The sequence below is a fragment of the Astyanax mexicanus genome, chromosome 17 (genome assembly GCF_023375975.1).
Source record: "Astyanax mexicanus isolate ESR-SI-001 chromosome 17, AstMex3_surface, whole genome shotgun sequence".
In the NCBI taxonomy this organism is placed as follows: Eukaryota; Metazoa; Chordata; class Actinopteri; order Characiformes; family Acestrorhamphidae; genus Astyanax; species Astyanax mexicanus.
The window spans coordinates 5,180,619-5,197,495 of record NC_064424.1 but is presented as its reverse complement, the minus strand read 5'-3'; the positions used below and the strand labels follow the sequence as shown (position 1 = coordinate 5,197,495).

The following is a 16,877-nucleotide window of genomic DNA, read 5'->3' as shown; positions in this document are numbered from 1 at the left end:
GCATGTTCTCCTCCACCAGTTCTACACACTGCTTTTGGATAACTTTATGCTGCTTTACTCCTGGTGCAAGAATTCAAGCAGTTCAGTTTGGTGGTTTGATGGCTTCTGTTCATCCATCTTCCTCTTGATTATATTCCAGAGGTTTTCAATTTGGTAAAATCAAAGAAACTCATCATTTTTAAGTACTCTCTTATTTTTTCCGGAGCTGTTTATTGCAAATACGATATAGATTTTTTTTCTTACACACCAAACATTTCTAATAAATGTTTTAGTCAATTTAAATCTATTGTTAATACTGAACATACCCTACAGTTGCAGCAAACACAGTATAGTGTAATATTTATCATTTTCTTTACATCACGTTAATTCTAGTCTGCGCTGTGGAAAGCGTTGGGTCACAGTTGGCTTAAAAATAGTGAAGCAGTTCGAAGCAGAGGTCCATTTACATACATCCTGTTTCAGTTCCTGTGCTGCAGCGTTACGAATTAGGTGCTATCTTCTACTCATCACTGTCGATCATGATCTATCAGGTGCATCAGTGTGTATTATGTAAGTATTAAATATGATTTTCTATGATTAAACAAGTAAATGTTATTTATTGATCTCTGTTTTACTGTGAGATTCTATTATCTGTCTTTCAGTGGGACTCGCAGTCATGCTGCTGAATGCAGGTAAATTCATTTAATTTATTTTATTCAATTATTCCAAAAACAGTCCAGTACAGTAACTGTCTTACTGCTATATACTATACTTATATATACAGAATATGATGTATATTTGATGTCTCAATCTCAACCATGTTTGCATACATGTCAGCTGTGAGGAAGAATTTTACAGTGTCATATAATGATAATAATAATAATAATAATAATAATAGTAATAATATTGATAATAATAATAATAATAATAATAATAATAATAATAATAATAATAATAATAACCCAATGTATATTACAGTACTTCCAGATTAATTTTTCACTTGAATGTATCACACACTGAGCACATTAACAAAATTTTAATTATGGAATAGTAAAAAAGAAAAAGGCAAAATTATTGAAAACCTGTAAAAATGTTTGGAATTTAACCTTTGATTTCAGATTAAAATAAATATTTTATTAAATATTTTGTTTTTTTTTTACATTTTATATGTCAGTAAATGTCCATTTACAAAGCCTTTGTCTGCAGTAAATCAGTATTGGAACAAAATGTATCAAGTATTTTATTACTTAAAATCAACGCACACTGATCACATTTACGCTGTTTAAATGATCCAATAGTGACAAAAGGTGCAACATTAGTGGAAATCTGTAAAAGCAGTTTTTTTTTTATTAAAAAAAAATGTAAATTGTGCATCCCGTTCTACAATTTTCTGTTCTTCTCTTCATAGCTAGGCTTTTTTTATTATATAATGTTCTGCTATATAGTTGCTATTTTGGTGATACAGAGTTAATATATATGGATTTCTCATTTTTATATGAGCTTTAAGCTATACTAAAAACAAAAAAAGCTTGAAATACTTCCCTTTATATGTAATGAATATAAAACTATTTTTTTATTGAAAAAGATTTATTCCTTCAGTGATATTCAATATATTTTTTTATATTAGCAAAAAAGTAATATGAAACAAAAAAACTAAATAGCTCATCTATATGGTTATATAGTCTTCTTATAGTCATTTTTACATTAACCCTTCACAGTTTTTCTCAGTTGATTTGGTACATTTCTCACATCAGGATTTATATTGGCATCACAACATGCGCATTTCTCAAAACAGTTAGTGCAAACAGCAAAACTCACACAAAAACCTGCAAAAGCTCGTACCTCCCTCAGAATTCTTTGTTTTTGCTTCAAAAGCAAATATTTGTTTCAATCAGTTTGTCGGTGCCATCAGAATGTCTAGTCTGTGTATCATTGGCTATGAACAAGTCAGTCAAAATACTTAGTCATGTTATCAACAGTGTACAGTGTGAGTATATTCTGATAGAAACAAACTTCTGATTTGAATCAAATCAATTAAAATTTTATGTGTTACACACAAAATACACAAAAGACTTACACAAAACACAGTTAATCATGACTGTATGTGGGAGACTGACAGCAAGAAATTAGACTGTACTCAACATTTTTCAAGTAATATTCTTTTACTGTATTGTTGGCACTGCAATTTGTTTACAAAAAAATAGAAATTCAGGAAAGACAGACAACTGTTTAACAGCACTCATAACACAAAGAAAAAAAATACAAAATTAGAAACTTACTGTAAACATTCAAAACAACCTGAGAAAACAACTTAAGGAATTATAGTGATTTCTTTTTCATGCATTCTGACTCTCCTCTCTGATGGGCCACATGCTTTCATTCAAGTTACACTGAAGATCATCCCTTGTAATGCTTTTGAACGATCGAAGACAAAGCTTTAGCCATTGTAAGACCAGGATTTTACCAACTTTACCAACAAAGTTTTATAGAAATGTATCGTTTATGCCTGAGAGATTATGATAACCTGTTCAGCACTTTGCATGTTATGACCGAGGCAATGACCTAAAGCCTAAATGTTTTGGAGGGTAAGACAATTGCATAGATATTCAGTACAACACATTTTGATGAGCACGACATAAGCAATGGATAATGCAAAAAACAGCTGAAAATTGTACATGAACATTGGCATGAATGACAAACACATTTGCAAAAGGTCAAAAACAATAAGAAATGCAACTGTGATGTGCACAAGTGACACGGAGATGTGGAGATTGAATGAACTGTTTTGAGAACTTCAATTTTGATCTGAAAAATGTACCAAACCAATTGAGAAAAACTGTAATAGGCATTGGGCCATATAAGGGCAGACGATACAAAACCCTTTTTCTCTGCAGTAACTTTAAAAATGTTAAACATTTATTTTCCAATTTTAAACATAATTTTCCAAAGCCTGAAAACTTTGAGGGATTTGAGGACCCCTACAGAACCCATGGAGACACTGACTCTCCACTCTCTACTCCTCTTAATCAGTAAAAGGAATCAGCACAATTCACCATGTTCGGCTTGGAGATTTAGAGGACACAAATTGGAAAAAAAAAACCACACTTTTTTTGGTATTACGTGAACTGCTATCTCATTATTTTGAGATACTAAGTCATTATTTTGAAATAGCGTATCCTTATTTTGGGATAGTAAGTCACTAATTTGAGGTACCATCTCACTATTTTGTGAAGTCATTATTTAAAAAGATTTTTTTTTCAAAAGCAAACACTCTTGCTATCTTAAAATAATGAGATAGTATTTCAAAATTATGACTTACTACCTCAAACCAATGACATACTATTTCTAAATAATGAGATAGTATATCAACATAATTACTATCTCAAATTAATGACATACTATTTCAAAATAATGACTTAGTAGCTCAGAATAATGAGATAGTATCTCAAAATAATTACTTACTATCTCAAACCAATGACATACGTTTTTAAAATGACTTAGTAGCTCAGAATAATGAGAGTATCTCAAAATAGTTAGATAGTACCTCAAAATAATGACTTGCTATCTAGAAATAATTACTTAGTTACTCAAAATATTAAATTAGTATCATAAAATTATGAGATAGCAGTTTACTTAATATGTTTATAAGTAAATTTGGTTTTGTTAATTTTAGGTGGTGGGAATGGGCTTCCATAGATTTGTATTCAGGAAAATATTGATTTTAAAATAAAGTTCAGAAAAGTGCCATTTTTAAGATTTTTTTTAATTGTATTTTTTCTATTTTTGACTTTTTTTTTGACATATTTATATTTTACAGATTTACTTTCTTTTTCAAACTATTTTCTATAACAATTAAAATTAGAATTTTCAGTAATGTTTCTTATAAAATATTAAATCTTGAATAGAATGCTTGAATGCTTGAAAAGATATCCTCAAGAAATAGGTGTGTAATATCAGGCAGTTGAGTAAAATTGAGAAAAATGTCTACTTGTTAAAGGGTTAATAACTGGGTTTAATTATTGTGCTGAATGTGTTTTATAAACAGTAATCTTTTCTCCTCTGGTCAGGTGGTGCTGCAGATCTCCAGAAGCCCAGCCTCTCCGTCAGCAGTAGGATGATGACTCTCTGTGACCGGATTGAACTGAAATGTGCAGCTGGATCAGATTCAGATCTGCAGTGTTCTTTCAGAATCCACCACCTGAACACCTCCATCACTTCCCTCAACCTGTCTCACAGTGAGCGGTGTGAGCAGCTTGTGAGCGGGGAGACTCTGATACGGGCTGGAGCTCCAGGCCTGCAGGAACTCTGGACTGAGTTGGAGATCTCCTGTACTGTGACCAACGGATCAGAGCACAGCGAGAGCAGACCAGAAACAGTAACCGTGTGGAGGATAAGTAGGAAAAATTAGGGTTAATTACATACATTTATTTAATGATTAAAAATGATTAAAAATAACCATTGGATTAATTCACTTAATTGTCACTTATATAACAATGACAGAAATAATAATAATAATAATAATAATAATAATAATAATAATAATAATAATAATAATAATAATTAACTTAATAAAATAAAAATGGGTTAATACTGTATATTACAAGAGGATTCAAATATTTTAACACACACTAATGAAATGTAGAATTGAATCTTGACCTCAGAATATGCAGTTTTATCAGATCTGAATTTGTCTTACAAGTATTCTTGTAAGTTGTATAAAAATGGAACAAATTAAATGGATAAATAAAATGTTAAGAAACTATTTTCACCTTTTAATAGGCCTTGACCCGTATAAGGGCCACAAGTTTAGATGATATAAAACCCCTTTTCTCTGCAGTAACTTTAAAAGCTTCAAACATTTTATTTAAGTTTCCAAAGCCTGAAAACTTTGAGGGCTTTGAGGACTCCTACAGAAAAAAAATTGGATTAATTCACTTAATTGTCACTTATATAACAATGACAGAAATAATAATAATAATAATAATAATAATAATAATAATAATAATAATAATTAAATACTGTTTCCCTGTAATTTAAGAGGGAGACTGGCAAACAGACTCAAGCTTTTTTTACTTTTTACTACTTTTTATTATAATATTTCAGGGTTTTTGAATTCTTTAAAAATAAAAATTAATCTTTTAAAATTTAGTTTAGACTTTTTTTTATAAGTATTGTAAATTAATGTACCCTGATTAAAAATTGTTACGTATATTTCTTCTTCTTCTTCTTCTTCTTAATAATAATAATAATAATATAATAATAATAATAATAATAATAATAATAATAATAATAATATACCAATTATATACTAATACATTTTTTATCCATTAGAGCTTATGAACCATGTGTTATGATTTAATATATTATGCTATATTATATAAATATATTATATAATATATATATATATATATATATATATATATATATATATATATATATATATATATATATATATTCAATATATGTACTGCAATACAGTAAGCAAGACAATATATTGTGATTTTTTTAGAAAACTGTCATGCTATGAAACACAATATTATAAGAATGAAATTATGTCTCAGTTTATATACAATTATAACAGTGGGATCTGTTGTGTGACACTAATCTTTACATCTAAAGGAATAACTAAAAAAATAAATACAGTGATTTTGAAAATTGTTACATTATTGCAAAACATAATATTGAGATACTTTCATGTGATTATTTTTTTTCTCACAGCCCTATAAGTCATGTAAAACTCTTAATTGAACAGTTATTTGAAGTCTTATAAAACAATTAAAATATATATTGTATTGTTATTATATATGTATATTATGTTATATAGTAGTTCATTTTTTGTTTTTTAGCTTTTTCTATTAAATCAATACAGTATTTTAAACTACACACTAAGAAAAGTAAGTACAGATATGTACCTAAAAGAGTTCAAAGCTTGTCTCTGGGGCTGTATCTTATACTGAGGTACAAAAAAGTACCTTTCAGTGAAAGTCCTTTTTTGTACCAATTGTTTTTGTGCCAGTAAAGATTATAAAGATTATAAACATTATCATCAACTAAATATGGTTCAAAAACCTGATGATCCAAAATTGTCTGGCTTTCATATAAAACATATGCAATTAAAATATATCTTGTTTATTAGTACAGTGATACAGAATACTGAATGTACCTTTCGATTGGTTAGATGGTACAAATTTGTACTTATTGCTGTTAGAAATGACTTTGTACTTCAGAGGGAACAAATCTGACCCTGTAAAGACCAATATTGTACCTTTGAGGGTACAATTATGAAGAGTGTACCTTTGAGTACAAAAAAGTACTCATATCGTACCTCTGTTTTTTAGAGTGTACAGCCCTTCAAAATGAAGAAAAAACATCCATCCAAAGGTTTTTGACCTTTAGAATAAGAACAACAGTTTCTGATTAACATGTTATGACTCCCTAGTGGCAGTATTAGTACTCACTCTTCTTTCAATTAAAAGTTAATTAAAACTTTTAATTGGTAAAACCTTAAATCTGACTTTTTTTCGGCAGCTTTTTAAAATTAAGGCAACAAACACTTATTTCTAATTTAAAACAATGAAGGGTGCATGCAGACTATTGCTCTGTTTGGCTATATTTTTGAAAAATTGCAGTATCTGAATAACAAATATAGTAAATATAGAGATTGTAAGTACCTACAGAATGTATTGAAATACACAGTAACTGTCTGTCTGTCTGTCTGTCATAGATTCACAGTCTTTATACATTATTACTGTTGTGACTGGTGTGGGAGGCTTCATTCTCCTGGTGTGGATCTGTGTCTGCCTGATTTGCATCATCAGTTTACCTATAAAAGGTAGGATGCTTCAGGACTACTACTGTTAAGAAGCTTATTTAGCTCCGAGTGGTACAGCGGACTAAGCTCTGATTCTACGATCGGGAGATCGCAGGTTCAAATCCAGGTCATGCAGCTTGACATCAGCTGCCGGAGCCCCGAGAGAGCAGCTTAAAAGTGTTAAACAAACCAAAATACTCTGTGAAGCATTCAGGTGCTCTTATCTGGGGAGCTGTTAACTTGCGGTTTGTGAGGCTGGTAACTGTGATGAGCTTATCCTGTACAACAGAGTGAACTGGGTTGGTCCTGATGAGGGCCAATTTCATCATTTTTTAACGTTTTTGATGGTCTTTGCAGTGACTGCAGTTGAGGATACTTTATTGAAAGTTCTTGAAATGTTTTGGGCTGATTGATTTGATTGATTTCGTAAAGTATTTTTTTCTTAACTTAGTTGAGTAGTTCTTGCTCCTCATAATCTGGATTAAAACATTATTTAAATATTCACTATTCACTGTATACCTGTAACTCTACCTCTTCACTACTTTACTTTAACTGATGCTCTCAAACACTTTATTAAGAGACAAGAAATTCAAAAACTAAATCTTAGCAAGTGAAATTTTCTAAATTTAAGGCAATAAATCTTATTTTCTTCTCTGATAAGACTTTTTGTTTGATTATTTTGCTTATTTTAGGGATAATTATCTTAATAATTCTTACTTAAAATGTGTACCTTATTTTAAGTAATGTGAACTCAAAATAAGCACAATCAAGCAGCAATCAAGTTATTCTGATTCTTGTGTCCAAAAACAGTGACTTTTTCGCTTGATTTAGGTGTTACTTAGATGGATGGATGGATGGATGGATGGATGGATACTTTATTTATCCCGAAGGAAATGTAGGCATCCAGCAGCAACAAAACAATACAATAAGAAACAGATTCAAACATAAAGTAAACCACAGAAGAATAGAAAAAAATATATAAGGCTATAAAAAACTTACTATTGAAGGTAAGGATCTATCTGTAAACGGAGCAGTGCAGTAGATTTTGCTAATGTTCATTAAATAATTAAATAATTAACAAAGCAATGTGCAATGACATTGATTATGAAAGTGGCTGATGTGACATAGAAATATAATATAAATATGCATCTGTAACAAATGTAGTTCTAAAAAGAGAATGTGAAAATGTGAATACCCAATCATGAGTAAAGTGTACTTGAATTTAAGTGAGGTTGGGGAAGTGTTAGTGTAAATACTTAAGTGGTTGAATAATAATGTCCAAGTGGTGTGACTGGATTAAACTCAGTCGTCAGCAGCATCCCGTCCCCGATGGGAGGAGTTAAAGAGTCTGATGGCTCTCGGAATAAAAGATTTTCTGAGTCTGTCTGTTGTGCAGCTCTGTGACAGCAGTCTGCCACTGAACACACTCCTCTGCTTCATGATGGTGGTGTGAAGTGGGTGACTATCATTGTTCATGATAGAAAGCAGTTTATCTTAAGTCCTTCTCTCAGCTATTGTAACCAGAGAGTCCAGCTCCATTCCAACCACTGCCCCGCCCCTCCTGACCAGCTTGTCCAACCGTGATGCATCTCTCCTCTTCATGTTGCCACGATTGATTGGTAGAACGTCTGCAGAAGCTTCTTACAGATGTTAAAGGACCGCAGTCTCCTCAGGAAATAGAGCCGGCTCTGTCCCTTCCTGTCCTTCACTCATTTTGAGACTTTGCCATTGCTTTAGTAAGAAATCTTACTAAGAAAATTTAGCTTAGCCCATTTGCAGATTTTTTTTGCTTAAAATACTTATATTAGTCTTAATTTGCATATATTTTGTCTAGTTTTTGCCAATGGATTTTTTGCTGTGTAACTCTTGATGAGTTCAGCACAGCTGTTAACTGAAAGCCTGAATACCAGGTAACTCTACCTCATAAAGCTGACTGAGAAAATCCAGCAGAGATGTGCAAAACTGTCTGATCTAAGCAAGAGGTGCTACTTTGAAGAATTTAAAATATAAAACATGTTTTGGTTTGTTTGACACTTTTTATTAATTTACAATGCAGAACATTTTAAAATAATGATAAAAAATTTAATTTATGCTGTGTCCATAATAAGTCTCATGTTTTTATGCTCTCTGACATCGTAGCTTTATGTATTATTTAATTATATATATATATATATATATATATATATATATATATATATATATATATATATATATATATATGTGTGTATTTTAAATAGATATCAAAATATTTAATTGCAAGTTAACTTAAAAAAACATCTTTTTGCTTCGTTTAGGCACCAGACGCAGAACGGCTTCTCCTAGAACTGGGTGAGTGATTGTGTCTCACAGATGAGCTTATTCTAAATACAGTATAATACTGTGTGAGAAATCTGTCAATACTCTGCTTTTTCTTTTTCTCTTTTGTGTAAATAGGTGTGAAACTTGTGAAAAATGTATCACAGATGAGCGTAACCTGAGTAAGTGTTGATTAAAGTTGTTTAATGTCTCGGGGACGAGGGTGTTGAATATAAAATAGCCATACTCAAATATGTAAAGGTACAGGAAGTTCTAAATAACTGACTGGCCACTTCAGTAAAACCACATCCGTGCTTCTGCATAGATCTATAATTACAGACTTTAGTCCTGTATCTGTTTCTCTGCATACTTTTTTAACCTGCTTGAACTCTGGCCGTGGGTCATTCTCAGCACTGTGGAGACACTAACCAGAAACTTTCAGAGCTGACTTTACTTTATCTACAAGTATTCTATATGATCAGTGGATTTTACAAAGAAGTTAAAGTTAATTATGCTGATCTGTACCATTAGTTATACTTGATAAATACAGCTCTGGAAAAAAATAAGTTCATTTTCTGAATCAGTTTCTCTGATTTTGCTATTTATAGGTTTATGTTTGAGTAAAATGAACATTGTTGTTTTATTCTATAAACTACAGACAACATTCCTACCAAATTACAAATACAAATGTTGTCATTTAGAGCATTTATTTGGAGAAAATGAGAAATGGCTGAAATGACAAAAAAGATGCAGAGCTTTCAGACCTCAAATAATGCAAAGAAAACAAGTTCATATTCATAAAGTTTTCATAAAGAGTTAAGAAATCAATATTTGGTGGAATAATCCTGTTTTTTAATCACAGTTTTTTTCATGCATCTTGGCATCATGTTCTCCTCCACCAGTCTTACACACTGCTTTTGGGTGACCTTATTTGTGCATGGAAAGAACAGTTCAAAACAGTCTCTTAGAGGCAGGACTCAAGCTAGAAAAAACAGACCCCGAGATCAAGACAGTGTCATATGTTACATGTTACTTTACATGTTACTTTCTCTGTAATTTGACCATTTCTCATTTTCTGCAAATAAATTCTATAAATGACAATATATTTATTTTTTGAGAGAAATGTCATCAGTAGTGTCATCAGATACAGAATACAAGCACCATGTTTATTTTACTCAAACATATACCTATAAATAGTTAAAATATATTAGTTACAAAACTGTCTTTTTTTGTAGTGCAATATTAATCTGGAAACTTTAACCTGTATATTGTTTTTAAATCAAGTTATATATGGTATCAAGTTTGGTGCCATGTTTCACTTGCAATGAACTATTTTTACAGACCCTGCTGACTCATTTAGTGACGTGGCGGAGCAACTATCCAATTCACAAGGTACAAAATGATTGATTTATGCTGAAAAATAGATTAAATCTCATAACTAATGTATTTTAAATGTTTACTCAACATATAAAAATTTTGAATAATAAAAACAAAACATCAATACTACCCTAAAATAATACACTGCCTGGTCAAAAAAAAGGTCAGACACTCTAATATTTGTTTGGATCACCTTTATCATTGATTGTGGCACACTGCATTCACTGTGGCATTGTTTTAATAAGCTTCTGCAACGTCAAAAGATTTATTTCAATCCAGTGTTGCAGTAATTTTTCACCAAGATCTTGTCAAGAGTTTCTTTTACTAATTACTTGTATTTCTTGTCTCTTAATAAAGTGTTTGAGAGCATCAGTTAAAGTAAAGTAGTGAAGAGGTAGAGGAACAGGTATACAGTGAATAGTGAATATTTGAGTAATGTTCTAATCCAGATTATGAGAAGAAAAAACTACTCAACTAAATAAAGAAATTACTTTAAGAAATGAAGTTCAGTCAATCCGAAAAAAAAAAAAAAAAAAAGATTTTCAAGAACTTTGAGAGTGCAGTCGCAAAGACTATTAAAAACTAAAAGATGAAACTGGCACTCATCAGGACCGGCCCAGGAAAGGAAGAGCAGGAGTTTCCTCTGTTGTACAGGATAGGTTCATCAAAATAACCAGCCTCAGAAACCACAAGTTAGCAGCTCCCCAGATAACAGCACCTAAATGCTTCTTCACAGAGTATTTTGGTTTGTTTAACAGTAATTTTAAGTTATTACATTATTCATTATGTGTTCCTTCATAGTCTGATAGATCGCTTCACTATTCATTTACTATGTAGAGAAAAAATAAATAAAGAGAAAAAGATGAACAAGAAGGTGTGTCCAAACTGACTGACTGCTACTCTATATACAATTCCATTTTGCCAATCTTACTTTATTATTTAATTTACATTTCAAATTACCCACTACTAAACCGTCAAGTATTAAGAAGAAAAAAAGATTAAATGTGATTAATTACAGAATGTTGTTAAGTTGTTTTTTTTTAACGACTGACACTACTACTTTTTTATGAAGGTTTTGATGAATATTTCGATCCAGAAGAAAAGGAGGAAAATGAGGTAAAAGTTGTATTCTTCTTACTTTCAAAGTTTGTAAGAAAGAATGTTTTTGTACCCTATTTTTCACACAGTAAGGCGCACTATGAATTAATGTCTATTTTCTGGTCTATTTTCGTACATAAATCGCACTGGATTAAAAGGCGCATTTTGCAACACTAGTAAGGAATAGGGGTGTCGTCATGTTTTCCTTCTAATTAATTTTCTTTGTCCCACTCAGCTTGTTTTAACACAGTAAACACAGAGACAATATTCTGATATACTCACCTCTGAACGGTGAAAGTGCTAGCGCTTAGTGTGGTTAGCGGCTAAACGCACTGGATTATAAGAAATACTGATGATTTTTGTGAAAATTAAAGGACTTTAAGTGCACCTTAACCCTTATATAGACAGGATTAGTTTTTTAGGGGGTTCTGGGGTAATTTTCTCTTTTTCTGTAATTGTTTTCCCCGTCCAGACGTCCTCTAAAATATAAATTACAGGCTGAATTATCCACTGTTTTTCTCTGAACTCCATGGTCCTCCAGTAATTTTAGTCCTGTCCGGACACACATCACTGAGTTTTGTCTTCTCGCGTTTAATAAAATAGCTATTTATCCACTGCCGCGCACTGTCGCAATTACACATTGGACGCTCGTTTCCATGGAGATCCACGTTAAAAACACAACAGCGAGTGGAAATGGAGGAGCTACTGAACATGATGTCATGTGATCGAGAAAACAAGCCTAAAAACTCACTGGTCCTCCTGTTTTTTTTCAATTTCAGTCAAGATGCAGGAGTTTTATCACTGAGGAAAAGTGTGAAAGATTTTTTTACATACATCCCCCTGAGAAACTAATCCTGTCCAGATAATGCTTTATAGTGCAAAATATATGGTTACAGAGAAATGTATTTTTTACAGGCGGCAGAAGAGGAGCTGTGCTACGCCACAGTGCTGCACCCAGGCGTTTCTGAGAACTCTGTTCATGCCATCAGATTCAGCCACAAGACTGAGTACGCTGTGGTGGTCATAAACAGTAAATAACCACAGCTAGGCAGCTTAATGTCAGTCGACTTTGAAGTGTTTCCTCAGCCGACAGCTTGTATAAGTTATGAGGTGTTATCTTGTGAGTGTGGTTGAAGGCTGGTCAGCATGCTCGTGGAAAAGCAACATACTGTAAAAAAAGCAAAATACTGTCACATAAAACTCCTTTTTTTATAGCCTTATATATATATTTTTTTTTCTTTTTCTCTATTCTTCTGTGTTTTAATTTATGTTTGAATCTGTTTCTATCTATCTATCTATCTATCTATCTATCTATCTATCTATCTATCTATCTATCTATCTATCTATCTATCTATCTATCTATCTATCTATCTATCTATCTATCTATCTATCTATCTATCTTTTAAAAATCCTTTTATAGTACCAGTCAAAAGTTCAGTTTGCACACGGCTCTTCTCAGTCAATGTGTTTTCTTTCTTTTTGTGAATTTTGTGTGTTTTACATTGTACATTTAATATTGAAGACTATATTAAAGCTATACAGGAACACATGCTGAATTATTTTTGAATAAACCAGAATATGTTTTATACTTATATATATATGTATTTATACTATATAGATTCTTCTAAATAAGTGTTACATGTATATTTGAGGACAGATCTGCAGACTCTTGGTATTTTAATCTCAGTGTCTTCATGAGGGACAGTCACCTGGAATAGTTTTCTCAGCGTCTTGAAGGAAGGAGTTCCTGGAGCTCCAGCTCATCCCAATTAAATCACCTCAAATCACCTAAATCTCAGTTCATCAGGTTTAGATCAGGGGATTAATGTGGAGGAATAACACTTTTTTCACTCTTTTCTATGTAATTCCCTTAATTAAGTGTCCCTAATTGTTATTATGTCTTTAATATTAATATATAATGTTGAAAATAAATTAAAGAAAGAAAAACATTGAATGAGAAGCAATGTAGAAATGTTTGATTGGTACTGTAGTAATATGGAGTTTATGACACAGATAGATCTGTATTTCATTTTATTATTACTATTATTATTATTATTATTATTATTTTTATTATTATCAATTATAAACAAATAACTTCATATGTTTTCAACAATCTAATTGTCTGTAATAATGTACAAAGCTATGTTCAAATCCTTTACCAAAACTGAGCTTTTCTGAATTGCTTTTACTTTATGCAATAAAATTATATATTTTTTAATTTATAAAACGATACCCAGTTGTGTCTGTGTCTCTCTCTCATTTAAGATGTCATTACACTGTAGAGATACACTGCCTGGCCAAAATAAAAGTCTCCACCTGGATTTAAGTAAGTAAATGATGTGGGGTTGGTTGATGCTGCAGTTGTTCTGCAGGTTTAGGTTCAGCAACAGTATGTGCTGAAAGAATGAGGTCAGCTGACTACCTGAATATACTGAATATAGACCAGGTTATTCCATCAGTGGATTAATGAGCATATTCCAAGATGAACAATGTCAGGATTCATGGGGCTGGAATTGAGAAAGAGTTTCATGGTTCAGGGAGCATGAGATCATCATTTATCATTTTCACACATGGATTGAGAGAGAGTTCACCACAGAGTCCAGATCTTAACCCCATTGAGAATCTTTGGGATGTGCTGGATGGAGAAGAGCTGCTTTGTGCAGTGGTCAGACTCTGCCATCATCAATGCTGCTGCAAGATCTTGGTTAAAAATGTATAAATTAATGCAACACTGGATTGAAATAAATCTTGTGACATTGCAGAAGCTTATTAAAACAATGCCACAGTGAATGTGTGCTGCAATTAAAGATAAAGACGGTCCAACCAAATATTAGAGTGTATGAGCAGTGTATATGTCATCATTATATGGAAACCATCAAAAGAACATGTTGCACTGTGGCTGCTATAGGAGTTTATATAGAGTATGAGTGTGTGTATTACTGTTATCTGCTTTATTCGGCTCACTGTTGGATGCATGGGTGCACATAAAGTACACCAAAACATGAAGGGGAAGTGAGTTTTACACAGTGATACTTATATACTGATACTTTCTGTATCTGTATCTTAAAAAAAAATGTTGAACACATTTCTTTGTCCATTATCCCTTTTTCAGCTCCACTGATCATATAGGACTCTTTGTAGTTCTAAAACAATTACAGAAATCTGTATACTTTATCATTATCCTCCTTTATCACCCTGTTCTTCAATACTCAGAACCCCACAGGATAGAAAACCACCACAAAGCAGCTATTATTATTATTATGTTGTTGTTGTTGTTGTTGTTGTTAATATTAAAAAGTATCTCCATTCATTTCTCTGTAGGTAGAAGTATAGATACTAGAGTTTAGTAAAATGCTTCTGTAGCATCAACTTAAGCTCTTTACTCTTTAAGTAAAAGTGTTTTAAAGAAAGTACTGGTTTCAAAACTACTTAAAGTATAAAAGTAAAAGTAATATAAGGGGAAAAAATAAAGTCATTAGGAACAAAAGCTTAGTCCTATAGTGCACTACCCCCTCCCCAAAACATTTTGTTCTATTATTTAAAATATTAATGTTGATAATGTAATGTGGGATGCACTAGGCTCCTCCCTGTTTTAGCTGCATATATGCCCCATTTTAAATGTATTTATTTTAGTAGAATGTAAATATATTAAAGAAGTTTAGTTGGACTGGAGTTTATCTGGAGTTCTCTTGAGTCTCTGCACCGATCATCTTCATACTAGACTACATACGTCTGCTTTGTTCTTGCTGGAGTGTGGGGGGGGGGTATAAACCAATAGGGAGTTGGAATGGTATATGTTTATACATCTCTACATCCAATCACAATCAGATTCACTCTATCTGGATGGAGAGATTTATCTGGATAGGGGTTTTATTTAACGATGAGAAGCCGAAATAAAAGCAAGCTGAAATGAAATAGGAGTAACGAGGCTGTTTTTATTAAAATGTAAGGAGTAGAAAGTTCAGATAATTGTGTGTAAATATAAAAATAATTACTCCAGTAAAGTATAGATAACCAACATTTCTATTTAGGTAAGATAAACCCTTCAGATTGCCATAACAGTGTTCTGTTTAGTGATCTACTGTTCCTCTGTGGTTGATTCTGTGATTCTGGGGAAGTGTAGGGGTTAGTATATGCAGGCGTATGTTTTTATCCTCTGTAGATCATGCATGTCTGCAGTGTAGGAACAGAGAGGTGATGTGAAGATCTGTGGGTTTCAATGTGGGATGAAATTTGAAGAACTGAGAGCCGCATGAAAAGAACAGGCATTGATGTTGAATGGGTGTTCTGACCAACATTAAACTAGTCTTAAAGGGGCCTTAAAGAGGCACTAAACAACCAGATTTTTGCTGACTCCACCCTCAGCTCAAATAAAAAAAAAGGCAAAAAATTGGGAGGAATAGTTTGGAAGGAGCACTGGGTGATGTATGGGTTTAGAGGTGGGGCAGGAGGGAGAGCTGATTGGTTGAGCTGCAGCAGCAGCAGTGTTCTTCTAATAGCGGTGAGACACAGATGGTTGTACGTCAGCAGGGGGGCGGGGGGGGGGCGGGGGGGGCGGTACTATTGATAGACTGATCTGCATATTGTGATATGTTTGCATACTAAAGTACACAGAAAAATCATCCACGCCTATAGCACAGTTAAACCTGAGAGGGCGCTGCAGAGGCAGCAGAGAGAAATAAACACAATAAAAGAATTTTTAAGAAATGTTTATAAAAAATTAAGCAGCACTAGTATTTTTTATCACTTCAGAAAAACACATTTTAGCTATTAAAGAAAAAAATACCTGGTTTAGGATTTAGTGTCCCTTGAACATTTTAACATTTTGTCACATCACAACCACAAATTCAGTGTATGTAATTGAGATTTTAAGTGATAAACAAACACAAATTAGCACAAAATTGTGAAGAAGAATGGAAATTAAACATGTTTTTAAAAAATGTAATCAAATAAAAATCTATAATCTAAATAAAATAAATTCCGGTGCAATCAGTTGCTTATTAAGTCACTTAATAAGTTAATAGAGTCCGGCAGCTGTGTGTATTTTAGTCTCAGTATAAATACAGCTGTTCTGTGAAGGCCTCAGTGGTTTGTTAGAGAGAACACTAGTGAACAAACAGCATCATGAAGACCAATGAACTCACCAGACAGGTCAGAGATGAAGTTGTGGAGAAGTTGTTAATGATCAATTTGGTTCTAAATCCCTTAATTTCATGCATGCAGTTAACATAATCATTTAAAGCTTAAGAAAACCCACTCAGCCAACTGTACTTCTCAGCAACCACTAGATGGTGGTGTTCTGTTGCTCCAAAATCTC

General features: G+C 32.4%; 1 protein-coding gene across 1 annotated transcript; it reads left to right on the top strand.

Moving 5' to 3' along the window:
- Positions 1 to 464: 464 nt before the first annotated feature.
- LOC103039913 (uncharacterized) lies at positions 465 to 12,598 on the top strand. Its single transcript, XM_022675942.2, has 9 exons — positions 465 to 549; positions 642 to 671; positions 4,047 to 4,373; positions 6,704 to 6,811; positions 9,085 to 9,118; positions 9,224 to 9,267; positions 10,427 to 10,477; positions 11,535 to 11,578; positions 12,476 to 12,598. The coding sequence occupies exons 1-9, from the start codon at positions 519 to 521 to the stop codon at positions 12,596 to 12,598; spliced, it is 792 nt and encodes a 263-aa protein (XP_022531663.2). The 5' UTR covers positions 465 to 518.
- Positions 12,599 to 16,877: the final 4,279 nt, after the last annotated feature.

Excerpts from the sequence above, each read along its gene's own strand:
- LOC103039913 (XM_022675942.2), top strand. The coding sequence starts at position 519 with ATGATCTATCAGGTGCATCAGTGTGTATTAT. Across the intron at positions 550-641 it reads GGTGCATCAGTGTGTATTAT|TGGGACTCGCAGTCATGCTG; the intron begins GTAAGTATTAAA and ends TCTGTCTTTCAG. Across the intron at positions 10,478-11,534 it reads GCAACTATCCAATTCACAAG|GTTTTGATGAATATTTCGAT; the intron begins GTACAAAATGAT and ends TTTTTTATGAAG.